Genomic DNA, 23,066 nt, shown 5'->3' with positions numbered 1-23,066 from the left:
GACATCTGATGGGAGGGCGTTCCACAGGGCAGGCGGCACTACCGAGAAGGCCCTCTGCCTGGTTCCCTGTAACCTCACTTCTCACAGTGAGGGAGCCGCCAGAAGACCCTCAGAGCTGGACCTCAGCAGGATTCTTGCTTTAGCGAGAGAACTCTTCTTCCTGCTCTGTAGAAGGATCAGCATTTGGAGAGCACATTTCCTGGCCCTGTGGGACGCTGACCATGGTCCTACATATGCTGAAAGGAGGCATTCTCCTTTTGAACAGAGTTAGCACCATTGCTTTTCTGATCAAGAATCCTGGGACACGATGTCACCCTGAGAAGTCTTAGCTGCATCACAAGACTACAGCAGTAGGGTTCTATGTAGGAATGTTCAATCTACTTTTTGGGTGTGTACACACCACCCGCCACTTTCTGGTGCTCATTGGTCATGCTTGCAAATTATGAGGCAAAAACACCAATGCCTAAATGTCCAGTGGCAGTTGTTGCCTGTGCAAATAATATTTAGGAGGACATTCTGCTTCTCAGCCATACAGAGTAAAGCCTGCAGAAAAACAATAACAGAGACTCTTGTGGCGCCTTGTTATGGCAGAGGCTTTTGTGGATGAAGCAGATTCTAGTTCACTGAAGTTCATTGTGCCTCAATAAAAGTACTTCTCAGCTGCTTAGTGTTTTTTCTTCTTCCAAATTTCTAAGTGGTGTACCAACAATACAAAGCACCATAAAAAGTAAAGCCATGTTGATGTTAAAAGCAAGGCTTCTTTGTGACCCCACCTCTACTTTCACAGCTCCAGATGGTCCCCCCATGGATGTCACCTTGCAGCCCATGACATCCCAGAGCATCCAGGTCACTTGGAAGGTATGTGCATGTTCAGATGCTAGTTACTTATTCAAATCATTTACCATGTGGATGTCAGGGCTGGTTCAGCTGCATGTCAGCACGGAAACTCAGAGACGAGCAGTAAAGTTGACTCTTTATTCAAGGAAACAGAGAAACCTAAAGTGAGACTGGGCCCCGGTAAAGAAGTTGCCAGAGCTGGGGATCTGGGCCTCCCACTTTGCCCTCCCCATCCGGCTGTTCCCCTGCAGTCTTAAACTCCTTTGGGGAGGCCCTCCCCGCACCCTCTGTGTTCATTCTTCTGCTACATGCAAAAGTCTCTGAGACCTTGGAGTCAAGGGGAGAGGCGAGCAGAATACAGTAGGACCGGCAGGCTCCGGTCAATCTGTTACAGCCTCAATCCCCACCTCCTCCTCAGCTGTCTGTCCTGTACCTGCCGTGCTTTCTGCCTCTTCTTCCTCTCTCTCACCCAAGCCTGTTGCTTGTTCAGTATCCAACCATTTCTCATGGTATAGCCACTCCCTGACAAAGTCTGGCTGCTATAGTGGTGGTGGTGGAGTTGTTTGTGTGTTTGTGTGAATTGTATGTGCTCATATGAGAATGATCATGATTTCTATGAAATGTTAATGATGCATTTATGTTTGTGTTTTTAAATGTAAGGGAGACCTTGGTAACAAGCAACTAGTAAATATGTAAGATGCTCCCTTTATTTGAACTCCCATTGCCTGTTGCAGAGCAGAAAGGGAGGCTCTCTGCTGTGCCATCTTCCTAGGCTTATGCTGACGAAAAGGAAGCCAGGCTAGGGGTGTATGTGAGGGTTTCATAAAGAGCCTCCAGCCCCATTTCTGTCTGCATTGTGGCCAGGACTGGGGCAAAAGTCCCCCCCAAGCACTAAGGCTTACGCGAGGGTGACCCACTGAGCTCATGGCTGAGTGGAGATTTGGACTCAGGGCCTCTTTGGACCATAGCCCTGCACTCTGCCTTCATGGCAGGCTTGGCCTGGATAACCTCGCTGTGGAGGTAAGCCACCAGGCAGGTATCTCACCTTTGCCAGATTCTCATTCTTCCACAGATTTTATTCCCCCCCCCCCCATGTGGAATCAGGGCAAGGTTGGAGCAGAAGGCGAGGACAGAAATGTTAAGCTTTGAGTTGCCTGCCTACAACATGCTCAGGCAAAGGTCGATAAAATTTAGGCTCTGATTTATTTTCCAGAAGCTGTATAATGAAAAATAAAATTGATTAGCGAGTTAGGAATCAAAATGAAGCGGCCAGTCGGTAAATTTAGGGTCCCAGCATCTCTTGCTTGCTTCCGCCTCTCCAGTGATGAAAAACAGATTAATGAAAAATAAGATTCACTTGAAGCATAAGTCACTCTGCTTTAAGGTTGTTTCAACAAGATGGATCACTCCAGCTTTGTAACATAAATTTGCAATCAGCCCTATTGATTTGTTAATGCTTCAAAGAAATATTGTTAAGATCGATTTAGACCTGGTCTTCTGCATTTTTAAGGCCGGCAGACTTGGTTGTGTTTGGGATTTTGTGTGGGGTTTTCCCACCTCCAATCCAAATCATCCAGTTTTGGAACAACTTCTGACGAAATGGAGCCTTTAGCTTCATCAGCCCAGTCTTATGAAATATTCTGCCAATAGGGATTCTGTTTCAATTTTTAAACACCTTCTGAAAACTCATCTATTCCTTCAACTTTCCATGATAGTTAGCCAATGATACCTGACTTTAATTTTTTAAGTGTTTTTATTTTATCTAGATACTATTGTAAAAGGGACGCAGGTGGCGCTGTGGTCTAAACCACAGAGCCTAGGGCTTGCAGATTGGAATGTTGGCAGTTGGAATCCCCGCGCACGGGGTGAGCTCCTGTTGCTCAGTCCCAGCTCCTGCCCACCTTGCAGTTCAAAAGCATGTCAAGTGCAAGTAGATAGGTACCACTCTGGCAGGAAGGTAAATGGTGTTTCTGTGTGCTGCTCTGGTTCGCTAGAAGCAGCTTAGTCATGCTGGCCACATGACCTGGAAGCTGTCTGCGGACAAACGCTGGCTCCCTCAGCCTATAAAGAGAGATGAGCGTGCAACCTCAGAGTTGTCGCGACTGGACCTTACCTTAATATTGTAAACCACTTAGGATATAGAAGTATATAAATATTTTAATAAATAACATAAATGAAATTTCCTATGAAGTGCACCCTCTTTACAAGCTAATTAAAGACAGTTTTCATCCTGTATGTCTTTAACATTAGTATTATTAAGACTGTTTATGATTACTGTGTGAGTGTAGCTCACTGAGAATCTAAAGCATAAACAGTTGTTGTTTTTCTAAAATACGAAGCTGACTAAGGGTAACCCTAGCAAACGATTTAGAAAAAGCCAGATGCTGGAGAGTTGTGGCTCAACTAAAGACTCTGGCCATTATTCAGAGTGGGCCACTTCAGAGGGCTGAATCCCCCACAAAGGCAGCCTGGCACTTAGGGCCTTTCTTCCTCAGTCACCAATGGGACCGTATTTGCAGGATGTAGCCACTGCTAATGAAAAACAATTCTAAATTCGCAGAATGCATTTATTATGGGTGCTTCATACCAGAGGCTGGGTTATTTTCCAACTTTTTAAGCCCAGACTGGGTTCTGGAAAGAGAAGCTCCTACCCACCCAAAACCTAAAGGCTTGCAGGTTGTCCTGGAACACTCTTCTGCCCTCTGCCCTCCCACCCCACCCACTACTGCCCCACAGTATCTCTATGCCAGGGGTCAGCAAACTTTTTCAACAGGGGGCCAGTCCACTGTCCCTCAGACCTTGTGGGGGGCCGGACTATATTTTGGAGAAAAAGAAGAAGAACGAATTCCTATGCCCCACAAATAACCCAGAGGTGCATTTTAAATAAAAGCACACATTCTGCTCATGTAAAAACACACTGATTCCTGGACCATCCGTGGGCCGGATTTAGAAGGTGATTGGGCCGGATCCGGCCCACAGGCCTTAGGTTGCCTACCCATGCTCTATGCCCTCTCTGCCTCTGCAGGCCCCTAAGAAGGAACTCCAGAACGGGGTGATCCGTGGCTACCAAATTGGCTACCGGGAGAACAGCCCTGGGAGCAACGGGCAGTACAGCATTGTTGAGATGAAGGCCACAGGGGACAGCGAGGTCTACACCCTTGACAACCTGAAGAAGTTTGCCCAGTATGGTGTGGTGGTGCAGGCCTTCAACCGTGCAGGCACTGGCCCCTCGTCCAGCGAGATCAACGCCACGACGCTGGAGGATGGTGAGTGCCCAGAAGTCCCCGGGCTGTTCTGAGGACCTTTTTCTCCTTGTCTTGGGAAAGGCCAGGGTTTGTATGAGGTGCCACAGCACTTTCCCACTTGCACCAGAGGTTGCAGTATCCCCGAAGGTTTCCGCAGTCTGTCGCGCACCTTCATCCAAGCCGCGTGATACATCAAAGCGCTGACTCTCGGATTTCAGTTCAACTCCAGTCTCCCGGCTCCAGCATGTGCAACCCTCCTCATTGTTCCATTTTTTGAAGAAGGTGGGACTTGGGGGAGCACTGCACCTGGTCTTCTCAACCCACTCAGGGGGCTTCCAGATGCTTGCAAATGTATGGCACCCCTTCTACCTTGTGGGGGTGAAAAATGAACCAGGAGGGCAAGCCAAGCCACACAGTTGGTCTCACTAGCTGCAAAAGCCATCTAGTCATGCGGCTCTTTGCTCTGCCAATGCTGATCTAAATCCACGGGCAGTGAGGTTAATAATAATAATAATAATAATAATAATAATAATAATAATAATAATAATAATAATAATAATAATAATTTATTATTTATACCCCGCCCATCTGGCTGGGCTTCCAACAAAATATTAAAATACCGTAATACATCAAACATTAAAAGCTTCCCTTTTGCTGGGGATGGCTGAGGGTGCAGGGAGGCACTTAATAGCAGGTAGTAGCTCTCCTGCCTGTTTCCATCACATTATAAACTATCCTGTGTCTTCACTGTGGTCAGATGACTCCTTTCTCATATGGTTGTCAGTTTTGAGCATAGAAGGGACGGTGTGCGCAGAGGCAGGTGTGTCTCCAGCACTGTGGCTGGTTTTCTGTGGCTCCTGGTCCCCAGAAGGCATCTCTGGCTGTCATGTGTGTGTACTTCTTTCTGATTGGCTGGCGGCTGGGCTTCCTGAGCCAAATGGCTCCTCCTTTCTCTTGGGCATGCTGATCAGTGGCGCAGCCTTTGGGAAAGGCGGCTCTTGCAGCTGGTCGAGTCATGGCAGCTGCTGCCTCTGCTGCTCCTCCTCCTCCTCCTCTTCTTCTTCCCAGGATTCTTCCATGAAGCACCTCCTCCGGGGTTTCGCCAGGGAGAGATCGGCACTGGCCTTGGAGTCATTTTAAAAGCAACATAAAAGTTTCTTCCTCCATTTGCTCAGCAGTTTTTCATACTTAATTAAGGCCCTCATTAGCCTGTCAGAGCACGATCATTTCCTGGCTAGATTAGCACTCCTCCTGGGGTATTCAAGGGTCCCTGTTTTAGCAATAGTGTCTTTCCATAATTATATTACCTTCATTTTGTTCAAACGGACTCTCTATTAGTTTATAGCACCCGGCCCCTAATTACACGGTGCTTACAGTTTTACACCTAAGTAATATGAAACAATAATCATTTTCAAAGCAGATCATTAGGATGATGTATCATCATTTAAATGCTCATAAAAATTAGAGTTCTGTCTTTGGGGGCAGTGGGATCTCATTACCTTCATCCCGCTTGCTTGCCTTCCTTGCTCCGTCTTTCGTTCTTTTCTTCCTTCTCAAGGTTTCTCTCTCAATTTGGGGTGGGGTGGGGTTTGTAAAAATATATATGCCAGTGGATGAGCTGTGACATTGGCACAAGCACCCAGCGGACTTCTGGAACTCTTGGGGGGCTGTTGTTGCAAATGAATGAGTTGCTGAGGAGTGAGAAGGAGGAGCCCCGCAGGCGCAACCCTCTCCTCTGTATGGCGGGTGCCAAGGAGGAGGAGCTGCCGGAGCAGTGTTGGCAGCAGCAATGGGGACCTAGGGTTGCACTCCCTTCCCTGACCCACCTTTCTCTTCTCAGTGCCCAGCCAACCGCCTGAAAACGTGAGGGCCTTGTCCATCACCTCCGACGTGGCTGTGATCTCCTGGTCGGAGCCGCCAAGGAGCACCCTCAACGGTGTCCTAAAGGGATACCGTGTCATCTTCTGGTCTCTCTACATGGATGGAGGTGAGTTGGCAATGCCACCCTCTCAGAGCCTTTCAGAGGTCTCTGTCTGCTCTCACCTCTATTCCTTCTAGGCTCTGCAGTCTTTGTGCCGGTAGAACTGGCTACAAGGGGAGGTGGGGAGGGAATAGGGGACCTACCTGCCTTCTCCTTCCTCTGTACCTCCAGCACCTGAACCTGATGCGCACACCTCCAGGCACAGCAAGCGCAGGGTAGCTTGGAACTCACTGCACAAAAGGCTCAGAGGCTGTGCTTGAGTTGGAGCTTTTCAGGTGGCAACATGGCATGGCCTGGCATTGTGGGTTAAACCACAGAGCCTTGGGCTTGCCGATCAGAAGGTTGGCGGTTCGAATCCCTGTGATGGGGTGAGCTCCCGTTGCTTGGTCCCTGCTCCTTCCAACCTAGCCATTCGAAAGCACGTCAAAGTGCAAGTGGATAAATAGGTACTGCTCCGGCAGGAAGGTAAACGGCATTTCCATGCGCTGCTCTGGTTCGCCAGAAGTGGCTTAGTCATGCTGGCCACATGACCCGGAAGCTGTACGCCGGCTCCCTCCACCAGTAAAGCGAGATGAGCACCGCAACCTCAGAGTTGTCCGCGACTGGACCTAATGGTCAGGGGTCCCTTTACCTTTACCTTTACCTTTAGGAGTGCTCTCATTTCCCTTGAAAGTGTGGCTGTCTGTTGGCCCTGCCCCCTGCAAGGCCTGCCAGCCTTGAACTTAATCTACACACCTATAAACTTCCCAGTCAAAGTGATCAGAGCCACCTTTCACAGAAGATAAAAGAAAGACCAATCCAAAAGATGCTCACTGTTTTTATTATTATATATCCAATTGGATGTAGGGGTGCGCTTCATTCTGTGCCTGCTGTGGCAAGGCTGTGCAGGAGTTCATGTTGGCATGCTCTGCCAGAGGATCACTGTTCTTCTCTGCGGTGCCCATCCGCCCGGCTGCGTGGTGCTTGACTTCAAGCTGGACACTCGTGTGCTCCCAGCCCCTGAAACGTCTGTATGCCTGACTTCTTTCTACTTCCCATACAGAGTGGGGGGAGATGCAGAATATCACCACCGTCCGGGAGCGAGCAGAGCTGCGCGGCATGGAGAAGTTCACCAACTACAGCGTGCAGGTCCTGGCTTACACCCAGGCTGGTGACGGTGTCCGCAGCAACGTGCTCCACATCCAGACCAAGGAAGACAGTGAGTGCTGGACTCTGAGCATGTGTGTGTGAGAGAGTGAGTGAGTGTGAGAGAGAGATTGAGAGATTGGAGAGATTCCTGGATGTGGCCATAGCTTCTCTTCATTAGCCTCCATAGAAAAGTTGTGGCAGCCTGCTGCCCTCTGCTGGCTGCTGCCTGTCCATGCAGCTTCTTGTTTATCAGAAGTGGACAATGGTGCCTTGCTCTGTATGTGTCTTGTGTCATACCCTCCAACATTGCTCCGGTGAAAATAGGGACATCCCATTCCATAATGATAATTTCACTATTTATACCCCACACATCTTACTGAGTTGCCCCAGCCTCTCTGGGCGGCTTGCAACATATATAAAAACAATGCCCCAATAAAAATAGGGACATTCTATTCAATACCCTCCAACATTTCTCTGCTGAAAATATGAGTGTCCTAAGGAACAGCGGGACATTTTGGGATCAAATCAAAAACTGGGATGGCTTCTTTAAATCAGGAACATCCCTAGAAAATAGGGACTCTTAGAGGGCATGGTGTGTGTCAAATTGACTTGTTGCTCAGTTCTGCCTCCCTCCTGCCCCAACATGTCCTCTGCTGAAGAGATGCTGCTTCTTATTATTGCTACTACTACGATTATTATTAATTTTCTGCAGGCCAGGAAAGAATGGGAAATTTCAGGTAGCTTTCAGAGTCCACTTCTTTGAGAAAACCTCAAAGCAGCTGGACAAAGCTTTTTGCCATCCTTGGCTAGTATGTGCTCTCCACCCCCCACTTCCCTCCTCCCCAGCAACTTTATGCTAATAGTGTGTGTTAATTAGAAGTAAGAGGGTTGAGCCTGGAGTGTGAATGGAAGTGCCAGAAGCCTGGTGCAGGTTGAATCCAGGAAAGGAGGGAAGTGTGATTGCCATTTCCCTCACCTTTGCTGCCAGGCATGGAGGATGGATCTCCTTCTGGCGAGAGAGAGCACTGCCAGGTCAGTTGCCTCTGCTGGCTGCAGGTGACACCCTGCGGGGAAGCAGAGGGCACACACCTTTGCTTTCTTCAGGACAGCTGAGACTCTGGCCTGCAGGGCAGCATGAAGAAGGCCTTGAGGGGAGGGTGGGATAGCCAAGGGGAAAAAGTGGTTAGAATTCATCGCTGGCAAGATGGGTGGGGATGGGTCACCATGGTTTTCGTGATTTTGAATTTGGCAAGATCAACCCATTGTGTGTCGCAGAGGGATTGGCTGTATCTGAGAAGGGCTAAGCAGAGTTTTTCTTCACCCTGGCATGGCTCAGGGTTTTTGCTCTTTTCCTGTTCAAGTGGGGATGATCCACCTTGTGGAGAAGTCACAGGGACCTTCCTTGGGGCTTCAGCCAAAGGGCAGGATCCTGGGAGCCCTTGCCTGGGAGCAGCAGCCTGAAATGAGCCGGGTTCCTGGTCTGAGCCACTATAGTGGAGAAGATGCTAAATGGAGGAGGGCTTTTTCCTGCTTCTGCCAGGTGCTTCCTTTTGTCCTGCTTGGCGTCTCTTGTCAAGTGGGCTTCAACGAGTGCCCTGCCCTGAAGTCTTGGCTTCCTTCTGCTGCTCTCTGGCCCCTTGCTCCACCCAAATGGCAGGCGAGACTGGAGTTGTAGGTTTTGTCTTGGGCCTGCGCCAGCCTCACTCCCTTCCACCGTCACCCCCTCCCCTCCGCCCGCATCTCCATATCATGGAGTGGTTGAGTGGCTTAAGTACCACCCCTTCCTCCCCAGCTGGATCATCCCAGTCAGCTCGGGTCTCAGTGCCCTCATTTAAAATTAAAATCTGTCTCATTCAGCCTCAGCCATGAGACTGAAGTGCCTGCTTCTGCCAGAACAAATTGTGTCACTGTTTTCTCTCTGCACCCCCTCTTCTGCCCTTGGTCCTCCTGGGCTTCTGCTTCTGCCTGAGCTTAGGTGCGTGAGCTGAGCTGGAAGTCAGACTTGGTGGCGGGGCTACATGAACCAGATGCTTTGCATCTTCACAGTCTCTTCCTCCATCCAAAGAGGGACCGTGAGGCAGCAATGGGGAGAGAACAGCAGCAGAGGAGGGCAGGGGATGCACCATTGAGAGCAACTCCTAGTCCATGGGTAGGCAAACTAAGGCCCAATCACCTTCTAAATCCGGCCCACGGACGGTCTGGGAATCAGCATGTTTTTACATGAGTAGAATATGTCCTTTTATTTAAAATCCATCTCTGGGTTATTTGTGGGGCATAGGAATTCGTTCTCCCCCCCAAAAAAATATAGGATGGCCCCCCACAAAGTCTGAGGGACAGTGGACCGGCCCCCTGCTGAAGAAGTTTGTTGACCCCTGTCAACAAATAGGGATGCTAGGACTGTCTGGGTTCACAGGAACACATTACCCAAATTAGACAATACAGGCATGTCTGCTATATGTACCTCTGGGGATGCCTGTAATGTTTCCCCCCCCCAAAAAAAAGAAAACAAAGTTCATGGGCAGTAGAGCTCTTGCATGTTGCAGGGACCATTGCAGGTATATCTGCAGGAGCAACCAGGTGTGGCCCTCCTTTGCCTGCCAGGCATCCCTTTGTAGTCCTCCTGCCGGAGCTCAGACAGAGGGTTTTGTCCTTGCCGCAATCTTCTCTTGGTCCTCTCTTTAGTGGAGCTGCTGGGGAGTCAAAGCAGACCCCGTCCCGGGCATGCGGTGCTTCCCAGGCCTTCCCCCGGTTGGCTGCTTTAAACACCTGGCATCCTCCTTAACAACCAAGAACCTCAGCAGGAAAAACTAGCAGGATCCACCATTTGAGGTCCAAGCAAATGGTCAGGGGTTTGTTGTAGACCAAAGGAGATAACCACCAACTTCAGCTAAGGACATCTCTAAAGAGGGGTGGGATGTTGGCACCAGGGCCAAATTCCTAGAACACATTAAGGGTGTGCCTTGCAAGAAGCCTGGGCATGTGGCATGTGGCATGGGGTGGGAGCCAGGAATAAAATCTTTATGGAACGGCCTGGGAATGAGTCCTGCAGCCCATGTGGATGACTCTGGGGGTGCAGCCACTATTATCTTGTGTCCTTGAGGTGAGGATGAATTCCTGTCCTGTCATTTGTTTCGGCTGGATGCTGCCAAGGGTCCTTCTGCTAGAGAAGCAGCTAGGAAGGGCATTTGTTGATCATTCTGTCCTCCCACTTGGAAAGGCACTGCTGTTTTCCCATTCCCAGTCCCCCGTTTACTTAGCCAGTCCCAACAGAGACTCAGGAATGTCCCGCCAGAGTTCCAGCCTTCCTGTATCCTTTGCCAGAGCAACCACATCTGTACTGTTTTCCCACAAATGGGTCTCTGCTGGGCTGCTGGGGCAAAGGCTGTTTGGACAAGCAGATGGTCTGTGGCTGATTGGCATGAAGAGATCCAAGAGGACGGCTGTTCCCTCGCTTGACCATTCCCTGCCTCCTCTCCTTGCCCAGGTCAGCTGGTGCCCAGATGCATTTTTTGAAGTGGGGAGCTCTGGTGTGCTCGTACGCTGCACATCCGTGACGCATCATGTGGGAGCGGATTGTGCAGTCAGAATTCAGCATCCTGAGCATCTTGTGGCACTGCTTGGTGGAGCTCCACATTCTGGCACTTGAATCTGTCCTTTTAAATGTGTTCGTAGGAGGGAGTGGTGGTTTTGAGTTCGTTTTGCTTTCGTTCTTGCTTTTATTATGCATTTTTGGTTTTGTTTTTTTTATCTTGTGTTTTTGTCTTGAGATCCGCCCTGAGATCTTTGGATGAAGGGTGGTATAATAATTAAATAATATAAAAACTTCCCCTCCATGCCTCCCCATTTTTAATAATTATACAGCATAAAATAGTTAGATATAAGCTGAAAATTCTGAATATCCAGTACATAAATCACTTCCCCAACCTGCTTATTGACCTATTGTTCATTTATTACATCTTTAAAGCTGCACCATTCCCCCCATCTGCCCTGCTCCATGCATTTTTCCCGGGGCTGTGGGCTTAGGAGCCCTTCCTTCACCCTGCCTGGACATGCCAGGCTTCCTCAGCTGCCTCTGCCACCATCAGCGAGCAGCAGCACAAGAAGCCCTTGTTGGAGCCCCTCGTTGCTTAAATATTTACACCGCCTGCCTGGCCTACTTTGGAGTCCATTAAGCTGCTCCCAGGTGCCCCTCAGCCTGCCTAGTCCTGTGGCAGGGAACAGCCTTGTGGCTTTGAAGTCCCAGACCTGCCATCCTCATGGAGGCACCAGGTGCAAGGAAGAGCCTTCCGGCTGCCTGCAAGGATGGTGTGGGGGTGTGGGGAGCAAGGATCCAGGGCACAGGGATTAAAAGCTCACAATGCTAGGGTGTGTGTCTGTGTGTGTTATTCCTTGGCTTCCAGTGCAGAACTACCTGTGGAGTGTGAAAACCCAAACAGGGGCAACTGCTAGAGCAGCCTTGTTCAATGGGGTGCCCCCTAGATGTTACAGCTCTGATCAGCCTCAGCTATCAAGGCTGCACGATGATGGGACTGATGGGAGTTGTAGCACCAGGTTGGCAATGGCTGTCCTAGAGGAACCGGTAAGCTCTCCTGCCCTCTACCTGCCCAGGTACTGCAGGTGTGCTACCCCCCACAGGGCCACCTTTGCAGGATTTTTCCGAAGATGCAGACTTCTCTGGGAGTGACCTGTTCAGAACCTCCCTTTTCCACCTGTCGGCTCTTGCACCGCTTGGTTGGGAAGGAAGGACCTGCTGTGCTCCATCTCTGCTCCTCAAGAGTCACTCTCCCCTCTCTCGTTCTTTCTCACCCAGTTCCCGGTCCTCCTGCTGGGATCAAAGCGGTCCCTTCTTCCTCCAGCAGCGTGGTGGTCTCTTGGCTTCCCCCCACCAAACCCAATGGAATCATCCGGAAATACACCATCTTCTGCTCCAGCCCAGGTTCTGGGCAGCCGGTGAGTTGGGCACAATGAGCTTTTGGGAGGGAGGTGTGACTAGGACCATGCGATGCCATGTTCCTCTGAGTGAGAGATGAAAAGATAGCACACCTACTCAAGAGGATGTTCTCAGTCAGTCCTGGGATGAGGAAGAGGCACAATGTTGTGATGTACAACATCCCTCCTCCCTAGGCTTGCTTGGGGGGAGGGGAAAACCACTGCTGACCCTTGCAGGTTGCACCCTCCCCAGCTCTGACAAATAGTGGCAGCATCTTCAGGGCCACCTCCCATCAGGCCGAGGGCTGCAATGGGCTGGGGTTGCCTTGGGTAACCAGGCCCATACATGCCACAGTTATGTGGTGGTGCAATCCTGGCAGCGAGCAAAGCCGTGGGCTCCTTTGCTAGAACCTTGCACAGATTTAGAGGCAGCAGCTGCAACAGGAACTGCTTGGGGGGCATGAGGGCACTGGCTAACCTGTTTTGGATGGGAATGAGAGGGAGAGGCCAGTTGCCCGTCCTGGCCTCTGACCTGGCACCATTTCTGCCTTGCGGGGTGTCACTGCACTGCTGCCCCCATGCAGTGGGGAAGAATGGCAGGGGGCAGCAAGGAGAAATGCTGCACCCACACACCAGGGGGATAAATCTTAATTCCCCCCCCCCAGGCTTGCAGGGGGCAGGGGCATCCATGTGTGGCGCTCGCAGTCTCCTTTGCTGTCCCCACCCATTGTGCTCCGGAGTCCCCCAAGGGAAGTCCTGCAAGGGAGGCAGGCTGGGCAGAAGGGTCTGCTTATCAAAACCTCCAACTCAGGTTCATTTCAATATCTGAACTGCTGGTTTCCAGGGCAACATAATCTTTTCATCAAAGCAACTGGTAAAACCGCTGGGACCCAATATTGTTTCCTTGGCATCTTGTCAAGACTGTCATTTGGCTTAAAAATTATGTATGCAATGTAATATTTATGTTTGCATATTTAAATATTGGTTAGGTTTTAAATATACTCACAATGTACATGCGTGTGTGTGAAGTGCAAGTCTCCTGATGAGCGCATGAATAAAATGCATGCACGCCAGTCAGGGATGATGTCTGGAGTAACTGCAGAGAGTCAGCTCTGTCTTCTGAAGCCCAGAAAACAAGCTGCTCCTCGCAGCCTTGCAGTGTCTTGTTGGAAGGCCAGCAGCAGCCTTAGACTAAGCCCGCCTGACTGGCCTCTCCCAGATTGCTTTGCTGAAGGTGCTGGCATTGAAGCCGGGGCTGTCTGCTTCTTACCTGCAGTGGGCTTCATAAAGCAGGGTGGGTTTTTTGCTCATAATCTCCCTTCTTACTGATGCATGGCCTGGCTGCAGATGAAGCACACAAACACACCTACGTAGAACCTTTCTCCAAAACACTCAGTAGAGCAGGTTAGATATGAACTGAGTTGCATTAATTGATGTGCACTTGGGCTCGAAATGCCACATGTAAAAGCTCAGAAGAGCGTTTTTCAAATTATATCCACCCGCGATTCCTCGCACATGTGTGCGCGCACATGAAGAACCGTTTCCCTTAAAATGCAACGCAAGGTTGCTGGCTGGCTGGGCAGGACCCCAATGAGAGGTTGCTCTCTGGTCTTCTTTCCCAGGCTCCCAGCGAGTACGAAACCAGCCCCGAGCAGTTGTTCTATCGCATCGCGCACCTGAACCGTGGGCAGCAGTACATGCTTTGGGTTGCAGCCGTAACCTCGGCGGGACGTGGCAACATGAGCGAAAAGGTCACCATTGAGCCTGCTGGAAAAGGTTTGGCCCAGGAGGTGGGGGACACCCCAGGGGTGGGGCTGGGGGAAGTCCGTTTCAAGGGGGACGGCACCTTCCTCACCTCCCGCTCCTCCCGCTTGCAGCCCCAGCCAAGATCATTTCGTTTGGTGGCACTGTCACCACCCCGTGGATGAAGGATGTGCGCCTGCCCTGCCATTCAGTCGGGGAGCCTGCCCCAGCAGTGAAATGGACCAAGGACAGGTAAGGGGAAGAGGGAGTCCCTGGCCCCTGGCAGCTGATCCCTCTCTGTGCTGGAACTGTTTCCCACACGACTCTCCTCTTTTGCAGTGACGACTCTGCTATTCCAGTGGCCGTGGATGGGCACCGCCAGATCCAGACCAACGGCACGCTGATTCTGCGCTCTGTGAAAGCAGAGGACTCTGGATACTACACCTGCACAGCTACCAACACATGGGGGTTTGACACCATCATTGTCAACTTGCTGGTGCAAGGTGAGCCAGAGGGAGGAAGGGTGATGTCGCTAGATCAGGAAGGGGCTACTGGCCCATCCAGCAGAGATCATGCAAAGAATGGGCCCTCCTCCTTCTCAGAGACCCTGGGCTGCCTCTACACCTCTGTGTGCCTGTGTTTGGGCCAGAGGCAGAGTGGCAAGCCTGTTTTCGGCCCTGTCACCATCTCCTGCAGGGGAAGTCTCTCCTTGAAACATCCCCCTTAGGGCTTTCCACAGAGGTGCCATCTGCCCACACCACCATTTTCCAGGCTTTCCTGCCAGTTTTTTGTGGGTCCACCTTCACAGCCCTCCTCGCAAGCTCCACAGAGCACGTGCTGAACAGAGTACTAGAACTGGATTTGGCCAACATGCTGCTTGTCTTTTTTCCAGTTCCCCCTGACCAGCCCCGGCTGACGGTATCAAAGACCTCGGCCTCCTCCATCACCTTGGCCTGGATCCCTGGTGATAATGGTGGCAGCTCCATCCGAGGTAAGCACAGGGGCTGTATAGATCAGCAAGGGGCTACTGGCCCATCCAGCAGAGATCATGCAAAGAATGGGCCCTCCTCCTTCTCAGAGACCCTGGGCTGCCTCTACACATCGGTCTGTCGGTCTGTGAGGCAGTTCTTTCCCCCCAAGCATCAGGAGGGTTTGAGTGGTGAAGGAAATAACTTGGGCTCCTCAGCTGCAGGAGAAGCTGTTTTATCAGGCTTGCCAGACTCTCTCAAAAAGCTTTTAGGGGTGTGGGAGAGAATATTTTTATTCCTAAACTCCTAACTGAGAGCCCCATAGAGCATTCACTTGGAGAAGAGTTGTGTGAGCGGGAGAGAGATGGGTAAATAGAAGTTTTGAATTATATTTGATTTTTGGAGGGCAAGAGGGGCTTAGCAAGGGGCCCAAGGACCTCAGAAGAACTCCTTTCCCACCACTGTCCTTGTTTGTGCAGATGCGCTGGAGCAGAAGGGCTTCCGTGTTGAGTCTGGTTTGTTTTATTTTATTGATACAAGTATTTATATACTGCCCTCTCATAAATATCAGGGTGGTTTACAGCCGCGTAAAGCAGAAAACCATTAAAAGCAGTGCAGAACACTCAGTGACTACTCAGGAAAATGTTAAAACAACTGCATAGCTTGTCAGGCTAAAGAAGAGACGGCAGAAAGGAAAAAGTGAGGCTGCCTCTGCTGGAATAGTGTTCCACTGCAGGAGGCCAGCGACACTAAATACCAAGCTTCTGACTGAGGTCAGATGGGCCTCCATAATACAGGGGGTGACTAACATTCTCCTCTGGTTGATCTGAGTGATCAGGCTGAGATACAAGGTCACAGGCTTTCCCGAAGGCATCCTGGACCCAAGTTGTTCAGGGCTTTTCTGTATCAGGACAAGAGCCTGGAAGCTGGCCAGGAGCATATGGTGGGCAGCCAGACCCGATATCTTAGCAGGAGATGTCACATGCTGTCGGCCATCTGACCCCATTAGCAGTCTAGCTGGTGCATTCTGCACTGCAAGGCAGCCCCACCAAGAGTGCATTGAAGTAGTCCAGTCTCGAGGTTCCGAATGCGTGGACTACAGCAGCCATGTTTTCCCCGATCTAGATATAGCCATAACCAAGACCGATCCAGGGCAACTAAGCCTGATTCAGTCCTGACACCAGGCCTGAACCCAGACCAAAGTGGGTACAAAATAATTAATGCCACCCAGGAACTTGAAGTTGCTCTGCATCCACCCTCTCTGCCGCCTTCCCCCAAACTGGGTATTGGTGACTGGCCAGTAATGACTACTGACCGTTGTCTGTGTTTATGATGATTACTAATTTGCTTCCAATCCTCCTTCCACCCACCTCCAACCCATTTTAGGCTCCCAGGCTGAGAGAGCCTGGCCCAACGAGCCTTTTGGCTAGGTGGGGATTTGAAGCTGGGCCTCCCTGCTCTGTGCCCAATGCCCTGCTTAGGAGATCAACCTTCCTCTTAACCATTTCCAGCAGACTCCTTCATGGAGGAGGATACTTCATGCCTTCATGCAAAACAGCAGCCTCTGCTCTTTTCTAAGCTGGTGCGAGTCTGTGTCCCCTGCCCCCTCCCTCAGCTCTGGAGTGCTCCCAGGGCAACAGCTGCAACCCCAGAAAGGGGGTGGGGAGGGTAGAGGATGCAGCCTTCCTGCTGCAATTAATTAAAAGCATGGAAGTAATTACAAGCCCGCCTCCCTAGCCAGCAGTTCTCACTCCAGTGGCTTGATACATTTCCTTTAATTGGATTGGAACTACTGAAAACAGCCAGGTCGTGCAACGGAAACCAGCAATGCACTCGGAAAGAGGCTGGTTGTGGTCGCCCCGCCTGCTCCCCCAGGGAGGCAGGCAGGCTGTGTGGGGCAGGCGAAGGGAGGAGGCTTTCAGGGCCAAGCAGGAGAAGACCAAGTGATGCCACCTGCTGGAGTGGCGAGAGGCTTGCTCATTGCTTTTTTGCCCACTTTTGCTTCTGGCCTTGCCCACCAACAGCATGTGTCCCTCAGAAGGCCCTCAGGCAGGAAGCGGTTCCCTGCATGAGAAAACTAGCAGCTGATCCAGCTCTGCTGTGTCTCTTGGCATATTTTTTACTGATCCTGGACCTTCTACCCATCTGCTGCCTCCCCCCGTGTCACATGATATAAAGTGGGGGCAGGGGCTTTTTCAGGTGGCCCCCTTCTCCTGCTGCTCTTAGTTGGGACTCTTGGGTTGGGGTTGTCCTGAAACAGCCCTGACACATTCTGGCTTGCTTGGGTGGCTGAGCCCGGCCTTTTCACAAGGCAGCAATGGCAGAGTATTTGAGGGGCCTTTACCCTGAAATGAAGAAATACCTGCAAGCACCGCCCTTTTCCCTTCCTGGACAAGTTGGTGGGATCATCAGGGGTAGCCTGAAACTCAGTGCCTTGGAGGTGTGGGGCAGAGGGAATGGCAGTTTAGGGTCTGCTTTGGGTTTCATGATGGAAGAAAAAGCACAATATAAACGTTAAGATAATAAATAATAAACCTAGTGTTCTGGGGGTTTCCATTTAGTAGGGTTTTCTGGCTAGTGCTACCTCCAACTCTTCCTTTGAACACGGCCCCCGCCATGCCCATTAACCCTTCTCTGCCGCCCCTGCAGGGTTTGTGCTGCAGTACTCTGTTGACAACAGCGAGGAGTGGAAAGACGTCTTCATCACTTCCACGGAGCGTTCCTTCAAGCTGGAGAGCCTGAAATGCGGGACTTGGTACAAGGTGAAGCTGGCGGCCAAGAACAGCGTTGGCGCTGGGCGCATCAGTGAGATCATCGAGGCCAAGACCCATGGCAGAGGTGATGAGGGAGGTGACAGGGAGGTTGGGGGGTGGGCATCTAGCGCACCAGAAGCCAGGCTAGGCAGGGAGGTCAGCCCTGAAGTCGAGATGAAGCAAAGCTTCCATGAAAGCCCTGGAAGTGCCCAATAAGACACTTGGATGTGAAGATTTTAAGAAATTGGGTTTATTTATTTTTAAGGAAGGTTGGAGGGTTTGAGCCTAGATGGGGATTGTTGGTTTGGGCCAGCGGGTGGATGGGAGGAGAGAAAGAAATGTTTGCTCCTGGATGTGGCTCCCTCCTTCATTCCTTAATGTGGCTGCAGTCAAGGCTGGGGTGTTTGTACTGAAAAAGAGAAACAGCTAAGAGAATGTGCCTGATGAGCCCTTCCCATCTGGCTAGCGTTGGTGGAAGCCCACTCCCCTAAATGAGCAAGTGCCCACAACCCTCCTCCAAGACTTGGTGCTGCCCCACCCACACCTGCACCAGCAACATGTTGAATTATTTTAGACATTTATACCCCACCTATATCTTCAGAGGCAGATAACAGTAATCAAAAAACAGGAAAAAACCTCAATGCAATGCCCTACCTGTAGTAACCTAACAGTGCACATTGACAAATTCCAGCAGCACAAAAATAACACACAGCTGAGCCAGCAATTAACCAAAGGTGTGTTTTTAAAAGTCAGGTTAACTACCTGAAGTGGTATAGTGACAGGGGCCAACAGACATTGCTCAGCACAGAATAAGTGCTGCTGCTGCTGCTACTACTACTACTACTGCAGCAGCAGCAACAACAACAACAGGAAAACAACACCAGCCGCCTCTCCCAAGGGTAACAGATTTGGGACCAGGCCTCAGATGATGATCTAAGTGTGTAGGGAGGAACATGTGGGGGAAAGGTGGTTCCTAAAGTACCCATAGGGACGCGGGTGGCACTGTGGGTAAAACCTCAGCGCCTAGGACTTGCCGATCGCATGGTCGGCGGTTTGAATCCCCGTGGCAGGGTGCGCTCCTGCCGTTCGGTCCCAGCGCCTGCCAACCTAGCAGTTCGAAAGCACCCCCGGGTGCAAGTAGATAAATAGGGACCGCTTACCAGCGGGAAGGTAAACGCCATTCCGTGTGCTGCGCTGGTTCGCCAGATGCAGCTTGTCATGCTGGCCACTTGACCCAGAAGTGTCTGCGGACAGCGCTGGCTCCCAGCCTATAGAGTGAGATGAGCGCACAACCCTAGAGTCTGTCAAGACTGGCCTGTATGGACAGGGGTACCTTTACCTTTACCTTAAAGTACCCATATCCCAATCTGTTAAGGGCTATAAAGGTTGTGGCCAGCGCTTTGATCAATGTGAGTGAATGAAAAGAGATGACTGAAAACTGTGATTGCAAAGCTGCCAGAGGTTCAAGAGCAAGAAAAGTAAAGGGGAGTCCCATTATAGGTTGTGTCTTTCACTTCTAATTGGTTCCAAGTCAGCTGCATAGTTTTCAAGGCAATTTTAAGAATACCGTAAAACGAATGCGGGGTGTGAAGCGTGAATGAAAATGTGACCTGTGTTAAGTTTTGTTGCAACTGATGCTTGGCTCTTGGATTCTGTCTCCTTTGACTCTGAAAACCCTCATCATTTCCCTTCCAGAGCCCTCCTTTAACAAGGACCAGCACCTGTTCACCCACATTAACTCCACACATGCCAGGCTGAACCTGCAAGGCTGGAACAGTGGCGGCTGCCCCATCCTGGCCGTCGTCCTAGAATACCGGCCCAAGGGCACCTGGGTCTGGCAGAGCCTGCGGGCCAATTACTCCAACGAGGTCTTTCTGACGGAGCTGCGCGAAGCCACGTGGTACGAGCTGCGCATGAAGGCATGCAACAGCGCCGGCTGCGGCAATGAGACCATGCAGTTTGCCACCTTGGACTACGATGGCAGTGAGTGGGGGCAGGGCGGGGGGAATTGGGAGGGGCTGGGGGCAGGGCGGGGGAGGCCTCCCTCTGAGCCAGGGCTTGAATGCCTGTCCTGCCCTAACAGGTACCATCCCACCCATCAAGTCTGCCCAGGGGGAGGGTGACGACGTGAAGAAGCTTTTCACCATTGCGTGCCCCGTCATCTTGGCCACGCTCGGTGTGGCGTTGCTCTTTGTCGTCCGCAAGAAGCGGAAGGAGAAGCGCCTGAAACGCTTGCGAGGTGAGGCCTGGCCTCTCGTGGGGTCCCCACAGAGACACTCCAGAGAGAGGGACTGAGTAGCAGCAGCAGAGAGACCCTGGGAGGGAGATGGGTGCACACACGGTAGCCAGAAGTGTCTGCGGCTTGTCTGCTTAGTTGCTGCAGGTGGCGGCACATGGAGTGGAGCCCAAGCCCCTGGGGAGGTTCTGTGGACTGTTAGCAGCCCTGGGCAGGAAGCTACAGGGGTTTGCGCTGGGCTTTCCATCAGACAACTCCATGCAAGGCTAAGCCAAACAAGGCTGAGCAGGGCTGGAACTTGGCTGCCCAGCTGGGGGAAGTGTGATATCACTTGCTCCCACAGGACTGGAAAGCACTAAGGGATCTCAGCGCTCCTCCCACAAATGACTGTAAAGTGTTTTTGGGATTATTTTAGGCAGAATATGGCCACTATTGCCTTTGGAATCCTTTGGGGGGGGGCTTAGTTTTGCCAAGTTGCAAAGGATTCAAGCCCTAGAGGAGCAGCTGGGGTTTGGGGTGGAGTGGGTTTGGGGTGGGAGAAGAGACATGACTCTGCCTTTTTACCAGTGTCTCGACTCATAAACAGCTACTCTTTCCCCCTTCTTGCAGATGCCAAAAGTTTGGCTGAAATGCTTATCAGGTAGGTATTGCCAGGAATCTGTTTAGCACGACACTCTTGTAAGACACATAGATTGATAGCATCTGGACTTGATACTCTCTCAAACTATTCTGCATGGGGCGAGGGTGCAGTCCCACTTCACTTAGGTCCTCTTACCTGCATGGGCCCAAGTTTTCCCCACCGTTGAATCAGGCCTTCTTCCTGGTCTGAAGAACACCATATGAGCAGCATATCAGGGACTGTTGCAGCCTCTTGCCTCAGTCAGGAAGCTGGCCACCTCCTGTTCACATGAGATGTTTCAAGGCAAGGCTGCAGGAAAGGTTCACCCAGCCCCACCTCATGGTTGCTCTTTGCCTTTCTTCTTTGCAGTAAGAATAACCGGAGCTTTGACACGCCAGTGAAGGGGCCCCCGCAGGGCCCTCGGCTGCACATTGACATTCCCCGTGTTCAACTCCTCATTGAGGACAAGGAAGGAATCAAGCAGATAGGTGAGCTCCCAGATCTCAGCAGCCATTTGTGGCAGGTTTTCCCTGGTGAGGTCTTGAAAGGTTACATGCTGGACTGTGAGCCCCTTTTTTGCATCTTGCTCTGGTCAGTGTCTGTCCCTGGTCCAGAGTATGGCTTCCTCTGGCCAAGCCTGTCTGAGGCCGATTGCCTTTGACCCGTGTGCAGGCTCCGCCCCAACAAAGCAAGGGCTGTTTGAAACTAGCACTGCAGTTTCTCCTCCAGCCAAACCTATAGGATGGGACTAGATTCAGGTAGGTAGCCATGTTGGTCTGATGCAGTAGAAATTTATAAAAAAAACAAAAAAAACGTGTCCAGTAGCACCTCAGAGACCAACTAAGTTTGTTCTTGGTATGAGCTTTTGTGTGCATAAAGCTCATACCAAGAACAAACTTGTTGTTTAGTCGTTTAGTCGTGTCTGACTCTTCGTGACCCCATGGACCAGAGCACGCCAGGCACTTCTGTCTTCCACTGCCTCCCACAGTTTGGTCAAACTCATGCTGGTAGCTTTGAGAACACTGTCCAACCATCTCGTCCTCTGTCGTCCCCTTCTCCTTGTGCCCTCGATCTTTCCCAACATCAGGGTCTTTTCCAGGGAGTCTTCTCTTCTCATGAGGTGGCCAAAGTATTGGAGCCTCAGCTTCAGAATCTGTCCTTCCAGTGAGCACTCAGGGCTGATTTCCTTAAAGTTTTTTTATATATTTCTATAGGATGGGAGTGGGCAAAGCCTCACACTGCACCCTGGGCAATGGGAAGAGACAAGGCTCAGCAATTTGCAGTGGATCTTTGCATGTGGCTGAGGCATACACAGGATAAGGCCAACTAAGTCTCAAAAAGTGGGCTTTCTAACACTGATTTTAAAATGCAAGCTTAGTTTCCGAACTCCTTTTCCATAGGAGATGACAAGGCAACCATCCCAGTGACGGACACAGAATTCAACCAGGCTGTGAACCCACAGAGCTTCTGCACTGGCGTTTCCCTGCACCATCCAGCACTCATCCAGAACACAGGACCTCTGATAGACATGTCTGATATTCGCCCTGGCACCAGTAAGTACTGGAGGACAGCTTCAAAGGCCAACTACTTCTGCCTCTGCTGGCCCAAACATGAGAAAGGCGCACGATGACCTATCAAGTAGCAAATGTGTGCCACAGTTCAGATCAAGTGTTTCCAAGATCAGGCACCACTAAGGCCTTGTTGGGACTTTTGGCAATGTCAGCAGCAGGGAAGCAAGTGCCTCTGACCTATGTTAAGTCTGTATATTGCACCTTGGGTTTCTAACATGGTTCCTCTAGGGTGGAATCACTGGAGTGGCACTTCACTAATGCTGCTGCAGGAAGCCAGCCAGGTAGGTGGAAGTTTCAGGTAGCAAACAGGCTAAGGAATGTTGCCAATCCCTAACACAACTTCTGCACAAATGGCTTTTTACAAGATGGGAGCAGGCATGTCAGATGTCAATGGCAAACTAGTCCAAAAAACATATTAACCAGAACTCTAGGCTGAAGGGGCTATCTAGAAGGTAGGCATGCATGCATTAGCCACATTCCTCGTGATCCACCCTGGGACTTTGCATTTGATTTCTTACCACAGTCAACTTGGTGCAAAAAAAGCTTTTAAGCTGTCTGCCTTGCCAGGCTCTGGAAGGCTCTTGTGAGATCTCAGATGGCTCCAGTTCTTTGCCTTGCATAGGAGACTTCCGGGATAGCGCGAACGGGTAATGGCGGATTTCCTCCGAGCTCCGGAGGGAATCGGCTCCGTCGAGGACGGGTCTTGCCGTGCCGGCGACACGGGGACCCTTAAAAACCGCAGGCGCGGAAGCCTGCGGACTTCGTGACTCGGTGGGCACCTTAAGCGCCCTCCCCGACCCGCGAAGAGCCTTTTTAAAGGCTGCGGAGTGGACTGGGGGGTGGCGTGGTGCTGAGAGTCCATCGCTACCTCAGCGGAGCGAAGCCGCGAGCCAGGACCGAAGAGCGCTATCTTTCTTCCTGAAATTGGACTGGAAAATGAAACCCGTGAGTAGAAGGAAATTTCGGCACTAAAAGACTTTATTTTTGAATTTAAGTACGATCGGGGGGACGTGTTAAAAAGGAAGTCCACACTCCCCCCCCCCCCCACTAAAAGAT

The 23,066-nt window shown here is 51.1% G+C and overlaps 1 protein-coding gene across 1 annotated transcript in view; it reads left to right on the top strand.

Moving 5' to 3' along the window:
• The window catches only part of DSCAML1 (DS cell adhesion molecule like 1), a 171,971-nt gene that overhangs the window by 144,493 nt on the left and 4,412 nt on the right, over nt 1-23,066 (top strand). Inside the window, exons 16-30 of the mRNA XM_081171578.1 lie at nt 788-858; nt 3,863-4,103; nt 5,923-6,069; nt 7,106-7,261; nt 12,002-12,141; nt 13,743-13,896; nt 13,998-14,115; nt 14,203-14,366; nt 14,756-14,854; nt 17,481-17,669; nt 19,280-19,567; nt 19,668-19,823; nt 20,430-20,460; nt 20,809-20,927; nt 21,840-21,992. Of these exons, the coding sequence (XP_081027704.1) occupies nt 788-858; nt 3,863-4,103; nt 5,923-6,069; nt 7,106-7,261; nt 12,002-12,141; nt 13,743-13,896; nt 13,998-14,115; nt 14,203-14,366; nt 14,756-14,854; nt 17,481-17,669; nt 19,280-19,567; nt 19,668-19,823; nt 20,430-20,460; nt 20,809-20,927; nt 21,840-21,992 (2,226 nt within the window). The remainder of the gene's footprint in view (nt 1-787; nt 859-3,862; nt 4,104-5,922; nt 6,070-7,105; nt 7,262-12,001; nt 12,142-13,742; nt 13,897-13,997; nt 14,116-14,202; nt 14,367-14,755; nt 14,855-17,480; nt 17,670-19,279; nt 19,568-19,667; nt 19,824-20,429; nt 20,461-20,808; nt 20,928-21,839; nt 21,993-23,066) is intronic.

The sequence above is a fragment of the Podarcis bocagei genome (assembly GCF_964188305.1).
Source record: "Podarcis bocagei genome assembly, chromosome: 15".
NCBI lineage: Eukaryota > Metazoa > Chordata > Lepidosauria > Squamata > Lacertidae > Podarcis > Podarcis bocagei.
The sequence above is the reverse complement of the archived record's forward strand: the minus strand, read 5'-3'. Positions and strand labels throughout refer to the sequence as shown.